Genomic DNA, 12,688 nt, shown 5'->3' with positions numbered 1-12,688 from the left:
AAGTGATATAAATAATGCTGGTCATGTATCTGATCTGTTAGGCTTCATAGATGTTTTTTTTGTCTTTCAATAGCAGCAGTATCTTTAATGTTCTAGGCATAGTCCAAGCATATAAGAAGATATTTTCTCTGTACCTGTATCCTCAAATTCTTTAGAAGGAAAGAGGAGAAAAGAGTAAAGAATAAACTTCTTTAATTAAATTTTTTTTTTCCATAGTTAACATGCAGATTAAGAATACAGTTGGTCAAAAGGTCTTGGCATGGAAATTTTATTGCATTATAGCAATTGTCATTTACAAGTTCATTTACAAGGTCAGATCAAATCCACAGTCAGTACTGATTTCTACTTAAATGTGTATACACAGGTTCTACTAGAATAATACAAGTGAAATTTTCCCTCCCTCTTTGTCTCTCCTCTCCCACTCTTGATTCTCAGGCTATATGGTTAGTCTCTTTTTCTTTTATTTGTGTCAGACCATGTATATTATACTGATTAATACAGCAGCAGGAAACCTGCTGTGATAATGGGAGGATATTTTCAGGGTCCCATCTCTTCCACTACAGTGAAGAAGCACTTCTGAAGGTCCTAGGGTATTCTTAGCCCCAAATAAAAGAACAGGATGTGTTCATCTGCCTTGCAGTGAAGTGATTTGGGAATTTATGCTTCCAGTAATTAGCATTCACTCTGTAGACATATAGAGACTTTGCACCTGTGCTTTGGCATGTTTTGCAAAAATCCTATACATTTCAAGTGAGGAAACAGTACTATCTAACTTCTGCCTTTTTTCTTGTAGCTCCAGAGTCCCCTACTAACAGTGGCTGACCTCTTGGATATATGTTTGGATGTTTGCAAAGGCTGCGTCTATTTAGAGAAAATGCATTTTATACACAGGTACAGAACTAATTACCTTGGTCTTCTTTGGTCTACCCACAATATTTGGATTAATGTCTTACCTGGGAAAAAACACCTAGAAAGATGTTACAATGTAAAAAGTTAAATGTGAGAGCACCTGAGCAAAAATGCTTTTCTGCTAAAGGACACCTACAGTTCTCTCACCAAATGATGAGCTCTAAGATCTGAATCCAGGTCTCACTACACTCCAGGCAAGAATCGTGTCCTTTGCAACAAAGAGAAGGGCGAGTGCAGAGATCCGTTTTCTGTTTTCATCTACTTAATGGGTAGCTATAGCAGACAGAAAGCCACACTTTTCTCAGAAGTGCACAGGGAAAAGAGGAGAGTCAATAGGCACAAGTTACAGTAAGGGAAATTAGATGATATTGTTCACAACATGCAGGATCAGTCACTGAAACAGGTTGTCCAGAGAGGCTGAGTCACTTCCAGCCTCAAAGATAAACTTAACTGGATAAGGAAAAACTTAAATGGATAAAGCCCTAAGCCATTTAATTCAGCCTTGAGGTTTGTACTGCTCTCAAGAAGAGGATGAACCAGATGACCTTCAGAGGTCCATTCTGACCTGAAGTATTCTGCAATGCTAACTCCATCCTCTTCTTTCTGCCTTGTAAATCAGGGATCTGGCTGCTCGCAACTGCCTTGTGTCTGAGAAGGGATATGAGAGCTCCACCCGGGTAGTAAAGATTGGTGATTTTGGACTTGCCAGAGATGTCTATAAAAATGATTATTACAGGAAAACAGGAGAAGGCCTACTCCCTGTTCGATGGATGGCTCCTGAAAGCCTCATTGATGGTGTCTTTACAAATCGGTCTGATGTCTGGTGAGTTACACAGCTGTGGAAATAATCATACAAAATCCCACAGCAAGAAAATTCTGGTTTACAGGAGCAATGATAAGGTTGCATATTGCCGTGTATAATAATTTTTAGGCTAAGGTAGATTTCTTCCTAAGTAACATTTTCATGAGCTAATGAAAAGTTTGATACTATGACAGTACCTGCAGGGCTGTATTTCTTAATGCTTTGAGCTCTAGGTTTGGATTCTGTCTGGAAAGAAACAGTGTCACTCAACCAAACAATTTTGTACTAGGCCCATGCTGTGTTTTTCTTTTGACTGGGCAGTGAGTTCCCTGCCTGCATCCTGATCCATTTTGTTCTCCGTTAGGTTAATTGGCCTTTCCTTCCTACAGCCAAATATTTTCCCTGTACTCTCCTCTGGTGACATCTTTATTTTGAAGAGCAAATTCCTCAGCATCATCAAAGGAAGGTCATTTGTTGTACAGGAAGTACTTTGCTGTAGAGATGGTATGAGTTAATGGTGAAGCAGCAAAGACTCACTCTCAGAAGGCATGGAAAAAAACAACCTAAGCCACATTCATTAAACCTGAGATTCACATGAGTTTTGATATTGGTAGCCAAATGTATGAGTTTTGATATTGGTAGCCAAATGTACCCGTGACCAACAGTAGCCCATAGGTCTGGTCAAAGTCCACAGCCCCTGCAACCCATCCATTTGACTGCCACTCTCCTATTTATCCAAGCAAGTCGTTTAGTGCTCTGTGCCAAACCAAATGAGGTGCTGATTGCTTTGTGAGTGGTGCTTAGGAGAACTAGTCTCTCTCCCTGTATTCTCACTACACCTCTAGAGATGATTAAACACTTGTTTAAGTGAGGATGTGCTCAACAAGAGAGTGTTGCCCAGGGAAGCTCTGGGTACTCGATGTCTTCTAAAATGCATGTCAGCGAGTCTAAGAAAGTGCAACAGTTCTACAAATTTATTTTAGCTCTTTCAGGGGCTGTCTTAGGGACATATGAAATTCTTACTGTTAATTTTTCTGAAGTCTTATTCTTAGGCTAGAGGCATTTTAACTGATGTTAGAGAGATTGTTCATGGTGACTCTAGTAATTTTTCTTTTTTTGGTGGTATTTCTTAGGGCTTTTGGAGTCTTAGTGTGGGAAATCTTAACTTTGGGTGAACAGCCATATCCAGGTTTCTCAAATACAGAAGTTTTACACCATGTACGATCAGGAGGAAGGCTGGAATCTCCAAACAACTGTTCTGACGACCTGTAAGTTAATATTGTTTAAATGTTGTTGATGATATTTATAAGAAGCAAGAGGCTTATTGCCAGATGGCCATTGTTTTGAATGTTACTTATGCCCATGCAGAGTTCAACATCCTCATTTTTTTTTGTTCAGATAAAAGGGCTACCACTTGTAGCTACCAACCACTACTAATTTGTTCAGTAGTGCAGCCTGTGTGTAAGAACTTAAATGTTGGAGTTGGGTGGTGGATATTGGTCTGTTGAACAGGATTTCAGAGACAATATGCAGTCAATCTTGGGCATGAATCTGGCAGTAATGTGATAACAGGCTGAGTGGCAGATGGTATTGCTTAAAAGTTAGGATGGTTTTAAGAAAGCCTGCACACCATATGCAAAATTCTTTGCAATTAGAAAAATAAGATGAATACGCAAAGCGGATCAAACCCATTCTGACCAGAGGTGCATAAGAAAGGAAGTTGAAACTGTGCCCAGTGGTCACTCAGTATTGTCTAATTTCATGTCTCAGTTTCTATATTAACCACTCTGCACAAGCAGTCACACCAAGTACACTTGACAACTGGTCCTACAAGTGGAAGGAGAGGCTACTTAAAGTGCCAGTTCTTACTCCTGGGGCTGAGGCAACAGCTTGAGAATAATTCTGTGATTGGCAAGTTCACATCTCTGTGATAGGTCTCACATCAATCACCATGCCCTGAGTTCCAGGAAGGGTGATTAGTTATCATTATGTAGGTATAGCTGAAATTACATATTAGCAACAACAACAACAAAAGGTAAGCTTTCAGCACTTGAAGGAACTGAAGAACTGAAGAGATTAATATTTTGTTCTAAGAAAAGAGCAAAACCTGAAAATTACACAACAAATGAGAGCCCGAAGCAGTTTCAATACTGTATACTAAAAAACTTTTTCTCAAAAAATTTTCTGGCAGCTGTCCTGAGGATAAAAAAAGCATAGGAAGTAATGTATATCCATATACTAGTTTGATATTCAAGCTCACACAAAATCTCTTAGGTTGCCTTTAAAATGAGTGACTAGATATTCAGAGGAATCAAGTAAACTTTACTTGAAGTAATTTTTAAGGTCTCAGATGACAAATATAGCATAGTAGGTACGGCTTAAATGTTGGTCTGCCTGTATAAACTTGTAGGATCAGGGCCTAACAGCAGTGTGGTAGCTTTTGGAAGCCAAGGGGCTGAATGGGCTCTTAGGCTCTTGTACCATCTTTTATTTCATTTGGTGAACACTCAGCACCTGCATACAGCTTCTGTCAGTAGCATAAATAGCTTTTTGCTACTTGTCTAGGTCATTAATGGCATGCTGGGATTCTTGACATTCCTGCTTCCCTCCTTGTGGTTTTGAACCTGCATCAGGACATCAGCAGTCAGTAATTGTCTCCTCAGCACTTTGGCTTGCTTATTGTCGTTTGACAAAACAAACCATCACTGATAGGAAGAGAGTTCAAAGGCCAAACTATTTCAGCTGAGAAGTGTTTAGGAATCTGTGGTAGGCTTACACCACAAGGGCAAGTAGGGCTGACAGCGAAACCTTGGGGTGTAAAAGCAAAAAGGAAGTGGGACTGTTTTTTTGTTTTTGTTTTTTTTTTTTTTTGGCAGGAGGGAGAAACAGTCCTTCTCACCTCCACATGATGTTACTCCTAAAGAAATGTGGGTAGGTAAAGCCTAGTAATGAATTGGAAAAAAAGGGTTTGGGCATCTATAAATAAGCCACGTTTATTGAAATATGATGATTTAGATGTATGAATGCCAGTACTTTGCAGTCAGAGATCCTGTTCTGGTAGAGCCACCTGGGTGCTAGGCTTGCATGCAAGAACACGCTAAAGTTTAGACTGAATTGACCTAATCTGAACATAGATCCTGAACTGCTGTGGATAGCAGACAGGAGGACTTGTGCAGGCGTGGGGCTACTTGTTGACTTGTTTCACCAAATGCTCACTTGCATGCGAAGTTATACAACTGAGTTCGATGAACAAATGTTAGTTTGGTAACAAAGAGTTTTTGCTGTTTGGTTCTGGGAAAACCACCCTGAAGGGATTTGGAGGATGGAGAGAAGAAGGGCTTGCTCAGAATGCATCAGATGAAAGCAGGAGCTCCATTCCAACAATTTCTCTCCTTTTCTAAGAAAATCACAACATCAGTTGCATTTTCTGTCTCATGTGAGAGAAAACTGCTAATGTCCTGTAGCTCCTGTGTGCTAGTGCACTTCAGGAATTGTTTGCTTTCAGCTTTTAATATTAGATATTGACTACTAGTTATTTTGTTTTCCAGGCTATAAAATTCTTATTTGCCTGACATATGCAGCTCTATTAGGCGTATGTTTACCATTTTCCCACACAGATAAAAAACCCATCTGTTAAGTGTAGGCATGTAGGTGTACAACCTAGTTCTTAAACCTAATATTTACCTTTTTGCTGATGTTGTGTTTTGACCTGTTGTGTTTCATTTATTCCTGAAAGACTTTCCCCACAAAACAGTGGAATCCTCTGAGTTTCTTCCTCATAGTGAAACAATGCACTAGTTGTGAGCCCATGCACTCCCAAGAAAATATATGCTCAAGCTGTCATCCATGTACATCTTGGCATATTAAACAGGCTTTTGCTCTCTTGACTGGTCTCATGCTGATGCATTTCTGGGCTAGTGAAACTTTATGCCACGTGACTTAAAACTTTGGATGTCACAGCATGCATTGAAAGCTAAATATCATGCCACAAATAGGTCTCCAGGCAAAATTCGCTGATGTATTCTGAGGCAGTATGAAAGTTTTTGTCATTAGAAACCTAAAGCCCATCTGATTTAAATACTTTGTGAGCAGTATCAGCTCTATCTGGTATTAATGTTTTAGGTCAACAAGCAATTAAGCACGTAATTTGATTTAGGAAATGAGAATATGGAATGTAATTAAAATGAGAAAATTCCAGTTCTGAATGTTTTAGCAGCAGTGAATATCCCCACTCAATAACAAAGCTGAACAGCTTTATAAAGCAAGTTGTCAAAAAAAGAAAAGAAATCTATATTCAAAAAGATAGCGTTTGGTCTTAGGAATACAAAAATATTCAGAATCCACGTTTGTCGTGTTGTTGTTTCATAACAAGAAGAGTAGATTTAAATTGTATATGAGAAAGAAATTTTTACTGTGAGGGTAGCGAGGCACTAGAACAGGTTGTCCAGAGAAGACGTAGATGATGTCCCTGGAGGTGTTTGAAGTCAGGTTGCATGGGGCTCTGAACAACCTGATCTAGTAAAAGATGTCCCTGCCCATGGCAAGGGGGTTGGACTAAACGATCTTTGAAGGTCCTTTCCAACTCAAACTATTCTACAAGTCTATGACTTATGTATTATTTCCTATTTCTTTCTTCCTCTCTTGGACTACAGCTGTTTCTTCTTTTCTGTTACAGGAGTAGTGTACCCAGTCAGCTCTTTTACTTCATTGCTACCCCTTGCACAAGGCTCTGCTCATGAGGGCTCAAGTGATAATCTGGTGGAGCACAGCACCTGAATTCATGTTTTTTTTCTTGAATATCCTATCAAGCACCATGATTAGCAAGCATATTGTATGGATTCTAGTATCCAGGGCTAGATTTTTAATTCAGTATGACAGACACGTTGCTGGCAGCAGAAGACAAACCAGTTATTTCACCTAATTTTTGAGTCCATCTATGTTTTCAGTGTCATCAATAACTAGTAAATTTGAAAGTAAGTGAGGAGATGAGGTGATTCAGACTGTTAGAAAGTCACTCCCACTTTTTAAGTTCTTAAAATAGATTTCCAAGACTTCTTTGGATACTTTTGAAAAAACAGAAACATTCTGTCCAGCTCTTCAACCACACAATATGGGTTGATGACAAGTGGTTCTGAAACAATTTTTCTACTCGCATTCCTCAACCAACCTCAATATTTTAATGAAAAATATCACTGGAAAATCAGAAGTCAAGAGGCTTTTCCCACCTGTTTCCAAAAGTTTTGTAAAATACCCAATTGTGGTGAGGGACAGTAGTCTCCTTTTTAAGATGGATAAGTGAGGATCTGAGCAAGCCAATTCATTTCACATAACTCAGTAATGCCTGGTATCACATAGCAGCAGGTCTGTGAGGCTGTTTGTCATGGGAGGATTTGAACTTAAGGCTTAGAGGTGAATACTCCACATTCCAGAAGCAGTTTCCTGAACCAGCCTTTCACTAGCTGCTCAAATACTGCTCTCCAGTTTTGAGACCCTAAGACCCCCCCTCCACTCCCAACACTTAGCATATCCAGGTGCTGTCTGCATTTGGGTTTTCAGCTTGGCTCCCTCCGGCTTTTGTAGGATTTATTTTTGTGTAGCCTGGACTCACCTTGAGTAAGCAAGATAAACCAATCCTGTCCTTTAGGCAAATTGGAGGGGCAGTTTTCCACTGAATGGTACAGATAGTGTTGTGCAAGGCAGACTAGGATTCCTGTGCCTTTGATGGGAAAACTTACTCTTATTTGTTTTGGTCTGAAGGCAGCAGCCTAAATTAACCCTCTCTGTGCTGAAAGGCTTGCCTTGTACTTCCCCTAGATTTGAGACAGCATGAGTTGAAGGAGGATTGAATAAACTGATAGCTTCAAGTTAATTTCTGGTTTTAGATATACTTTTTTTTTTTCTGAGATAGTTATGACGTTGTCTGTTTTCTCAGACAACATTAGTGACTTCTTTGTTGAAAGAAGATAGTAATGGCAAATTGATTTTTTTTTCTTTAATATTATAGCTGCTTCCAATCTCAAAAATATTCATCTCTGAAAAATTAAAAGCATTTATAGCAAGTATTCCTGACAACAGATTTTTAATCTGCTTTTTCTTCCCTCAGCTGCTGTTGATAATTTTTGTACCACATATAAAATTTCCAGAAGTTGAAAACATAGGCCCAGCTAGGCCAAACTTGTTTCCCAGATGACTTAAGGATAACTGTTGAGATGAATGGTTCTATTATCATTAATGTTTGCATTTTGACAATTGTTTTTCCAGATGTAATTTAATGACAAGATGCTGGGCTCCAGAACCTCACAACAGACCTACTTTCTCTTACATTCATGACAAACTACAAGAGATAAGACACTTCCCACTGTGCTTCAGCTACTACCTTGAAGACAAAGAAGCAGCAACTGGAGTCATTAACCAAGCTTTTGAAGGTGAGTCTGGGCCAGCACCTCCTGTCCCCCTGGCTTCTGCCCCATGAACTGTAACAAAGGGCGTTCAGCAGTTCTTTTTATTGCATTTGTCACTACCTCAAATTATCTGCCTGTAAAATGGGAACAGTAAAGACTTGCATCTCTCCTAATGACTTTGTAAAGATTCATTAGGTGCCGTTAGGTACAATGCATTAGGTAAAGCACATATAAGATCACCAACGGAAAAGTCTCCTATGAGGTTATAACTGAGTCTGCCTCACAGGGACATCCATCTTGCATCTAAATTTTTGAAACTTCATGACACCGTTCTGCTGAAGTAAATGCTTAAGTTTGTTGTACAGTCAAGAGAACTTTTGGAGGCTTCCAGATGGAAATCTATTCCATTTTCAAAGGCACCTACTCCATCTCCATTAGTTAAACATGGCAGTTAGCCACTCACTTTAGGAGTACTGATTCAATAGTTGCCTGAAAGTGAGGCATAAATTAGGTACCTAAGTAGAGTAAACTTTATATGGGTATATAGCCAGCACACACTGTTACAGCTCCAGCCAGAAATAACAGCATACCTGTGATCCTCACACTGTGAATTAATAGAAACAGGTGATGTTAGGGAAGATATAATTAACACATGGGGCACAAAAAAGCCCAGTTATGCAATAATGTTGTTAAGGCCGGGAAGACAGGAATTAAAAAGATAGGTGATGACAAATTTAAAGTTGTCTGTGATTCAAGTAGTCTAAACATGGAAACGAACTACCTGACTAAGTCAGAACAAGAAGCTTTCCACATCTTGCAGTGATTCCTGACCAGATAAACCGAGAGAAAACATGGAGTCTTAGTAAACACTGTGCTCTGAAAATCAGTTTTTATCAGTTGGAATAATTCACTTTTACTTGTAATTTCTATCCTTTTTAACAGGTGGGTTTGCGCTCTTATGCTATAATGAAGAGCTTTTTGCATTTGTATGTAGTGTAATTTCCTAGTTTTTTGAGGGCATCTTCTCTCTGAATACTGGAATTCAGTAAATAGATACTTAATCTGGCACAAATTTAAGCCTGGCATTAGCTCAGAAAAGGAGTAGAGCCAATTAATTAGGCATTTTTCCCAAGGAAATAAGCCTTACATTTTGAATGAACTTTATGTTGTCTAATTGCAGCTGTCTGGAAGCTAAGAGTGTCAACTAAGACAGTTTCCTAAATATCTCTGTAGCTGGGAGGAGAAACAGACAATTCCAGAGAGTGACAACTGACATATTTTAGGCATGTATCATGGCACAAAAGGAGTCACCTTTTGCCTTTCTCTCCACCGATGATGGGTGGAATCTAGATGACTTGTCATGTTTGACTTGGAGACATCACCTTAGACTAGATGCTTAATTGTCAAATGGCTACAGAAACATAGTCACTGGACACAGGGCTCAACGGCAGTGTCTGTTTGCATCTACTCTCAAGCTAGAGTGACTTCCTAGCTGAGACATCTTTGCTTTGCATTCCCTAACTCCATGGGCAAAAAAGGCATGAAAACTAGGAGAGTTAAGAAATTCTTGTGGCATTATATCAGTATCTGTTAAAATCTTTAGTGGGGCTGGAGCTTTTAAATACAAGCCTGCCTCTCTAGCTGCTTGGACTTGAGGAAGCAGGGTGGAATATAGGTGGTTGCCTTTTAGATGGAGCAGGTCTCGCACAGATGTAATATACAAAGATTCTAGCTTCAGTGCAAGTCCCTGCTTTGCATGTGCCAACTAAGCATGATCTTTCCCTGATGTTAACTCACTTAGTCTAGGCAAATTATTACTTTTACTGAAATGACAAATCTATATTCTTAATGTAAAAAACTCCATACTTTTGCCAAAATTTCAAGTTATGCCATATAGCAGAGGTCACAGAGGAAAAAACAACATTGTTGTATTTGTTTGCCAGGAACCAAAGTAACAGTCCTAGAAATGACCAATATACTGAAAAGGAAAGTGTGGATTGAGGCTTCTGTGAAGGAAAGTGTGAACTGAGGCTTCTGTGAAAAGTTTCAGTGTGAATGGTTAAAATTTGAAAAAAACGTTTACTACCGAAAATGGGGTTGTGTAGCAGACTTTTAGGATAGACTTAATAATAGTGGTGTTCCATTATGTATCATAGAATCATACAATTGTTTCATTGGAAGAGACCTTTGAGATCGTCAAGTCCATTGTACTTGTCCAGTACAATGCCGTATCCCTGACCACCTCATCTACCCACCTTTTAAATACCTCCAGGGATGGTGACTCAACCTGTCCTAGTGCCTGATAACCCTTTTTGTGAAGATTTTTTTCCTGATATCTAATTTGTACCTCCCCTGGCACCACCTGAAGCCATTTCCTCTCATCCTGTAGTTAGTTGCCTGGGAGAAGAGACAACACCCACCTCACTGCAACCTCCTTTCAGGTAGTTGTAGACAGTGGTAAGGTCTCCCTTCAGCTTCCCTTTCTTTAGTCTAAACAACCCCAGTTCCTTCAGCCACCTCTCATAAGTCTTGTTCTCCAGCCCCTTCATGAGCTTTCTTGCTCTTCTCTGGACATGGTCCAGGACCTCAATGTCTTTCTTGCAGTGAGGGCCCCAGCACTTAACACAGTATTCAAAGTGCGGCCTCACCAGTGCCGAGTACAAGGGCAGAATCACTTCACAGGTCCTGCGACACCGTTTCTGATACAGACCAAGATGCCAATGGCCTTGGCCACCTGGGCACACTGCTGACTCATATTCAGTTGGCTGCCAACCAACACTCACAGGTCCCTCTCTACCAAGCAGCTTTCCAGTCACTCTTCCCCAAGCCCACGGCGCTGCACGAGGTTGTTGTGTCCCAAGTGCAGGACTCTGCACTTGGCGTTGCTGAACCTCATACCGTTGGTCTCAGCCTCTTAATCCAGCCTGTTCAGATCCCTCTGTAGAGTACTGCTGCCCTCAAGCAAAGCAACATTTCTGCCCAGTTTAGTGTCATCTGCAAACTTACTAAGGGTGCACTCAATGCCTTCAACCAGATCATTGATAGAGATATTGAACAGGACTGGACCCAGCGCTGAGCCCTGGGGAACACCACTTGTAACTGGCCTCCAGCTGGAGTTAACTCCATTTACCACCACTCTCTGGGCCTGGCCACCCAGCCAGTTTCTAATCCAGCAGAAGGTATGCCTGTCCAGGCCAATGGCAGCCAGTTTCTCATGCAGAATACTGTAAGAAACGGTATGCTATATTCAGGGAATCTACTGGTGGTGGTCCCTTTTTAAATCATACTCCATTAAGCCTGTTTGTAATAACCTAGTTTGTAAAATCTGGCCCACTGTGGAAAACAATGCAATTCAATGCAGGCAGAACTTTGGCAATAGCTCTCAGAGCCAGCCTATTTTGCTCAGCATACTCTCTCTCCAAGCCTTACCCTTTTCCCTACCAGCTGTCCTATTCTCTCTGTGACTCCCCCCCTAGTCTTTCCTTTTTAATAGGCTTTGCCCAGCTGTTGTTGCCACAGACTCACTGCTGGATCTGCACTGGGATGGGAAGACAAAGCAACTGTTTTCATGCTTCCATTCAATGTTTTCACGCTTCAGTTCTCAACGCTCCTCCTTAACTTCTCCTCGGACTTATTCAGTGATTTTTAAAAAAGGGAATGACCATCAAGAAACAGTATAGCTTGAATTTTGTTCATATAAGTATCATTCATCCTTTCATTTAAATATATTTTAGAAGACTGGACAATTGATAATCTCTTTACATGTCTCTATAATGCACATATTTATTCCCCCATATACTCATAGTTTATTTGTAGGTTCTCTCCCCCTTTTCCAAACTGTAGTCTTTATGAGCCCTTTAATACCCTAAGCTGTGTACTTGCCTGAAGGCCTAGAGTCCTGGTGATGTCTTAATTTTGCTAGATTATCTGATTAGGACAGATGCATGTCAGTTTTCTCTAGCTCTCCTGCCTTAAATTAATTCAGCTGCTTTTCTGCCTGCAATGTAAATCTCTTGCAGCAGAGTTCAGCAAAATGTGGACTTCAGAAGTACAGTTGATGCAAACAAGAACTGGCAATTCAGACTCTAGTCAGACCTGCAGACTAAAATTCACACGCCTTTATGGCCCTGTTGTAAATAGTTCCAAGCTTGGAACAAATCTCAGTCTTTGAATTGTAAAAAGCTTTGTAAAAAGCTTTATAAAAATTAAGTGATTTTTTAAAATAACTGTAAGTTTGCATTCATTTTTAGCTTGGACTAAATGAAGCGGTGCTTGTGTTTGTAGTAGTAGTAGAAAGATGACTGCCAAAACAAATAATCTGAAACACTTTTCCATGATGGATTGTTCTGGACAACATTTTCCAAAAATGTTAGGCGGTCATTGGCCTTTGGTGTAATGAAACTCCAGTCATGAGCCTCCGGCCAAGAAATGCTTGCTCTCACCAGGAGACTTGGTTCCAAAAGAAAGAGCCAAATGTCAAGCAAAGTGAAATGACAGGCCTCAAAATAACTATGATACTTAACCCTATATGGAATCACATATCATCCAGTTTCTGTTGAGCCTTACCTATTTGTAG

The 12,688-nt window shown here is 40.1% G+C and overlaps 1 protein-coding gene across 1 annotated transcript in view; it reads left to right on the top strand.

Annotated features, from left to right (window-relative positions):
• The window catches only part of ROS1 (ROS proto-oncogene 1, receptor tyrosine kinase), a 78,844-nt gene that overhangs the window by 59,504 nt on the left and 6,652 nt on the right, over positions 1-12,688 (top strand). The window contains exons 40-43 of the mRNA XM_069851755.1: positions 794-891; positions 1,529-1,732; positions 2,845-2,979; positions 7,973-8,136. Of these exons, the coding sequence (XP_069707856.1) occupies positions 794-891; positions 1,529-1,732; positions 2,845-2,979; positions 7,973-8,136 (601 nt within the window). The remainder of the gene's footprint in view (positions 1-793; positions 892-1,528; positions 1,733-2,844; positions 2,980-7,972; positions 8,137-12,688) is intronic.

The sequence above is a fragment of the Phaenicophaeus curvirostris genome, chromosome 2 (assembly GCF_032191515.1).
Source record: "Phaenicophaeus curvirostris isolate KB17595 chromosome 2, BPBGC_Pcur_1.0, whole genome shotgun sequence".
NCBI classification, from domain to species: domain Eukaryota; kingdom Metazoa; phylum Chordata; class Aves; order Cuculiformes; family Cuculidae; genus Phaenicophaeus; species Phaenicophaeus curvirostris.
The sequence above is the reverse complement of the archived record's forward strand: the minus strand, read 5'-3'. Positions and strand labels throughout refer to the sequence as shown.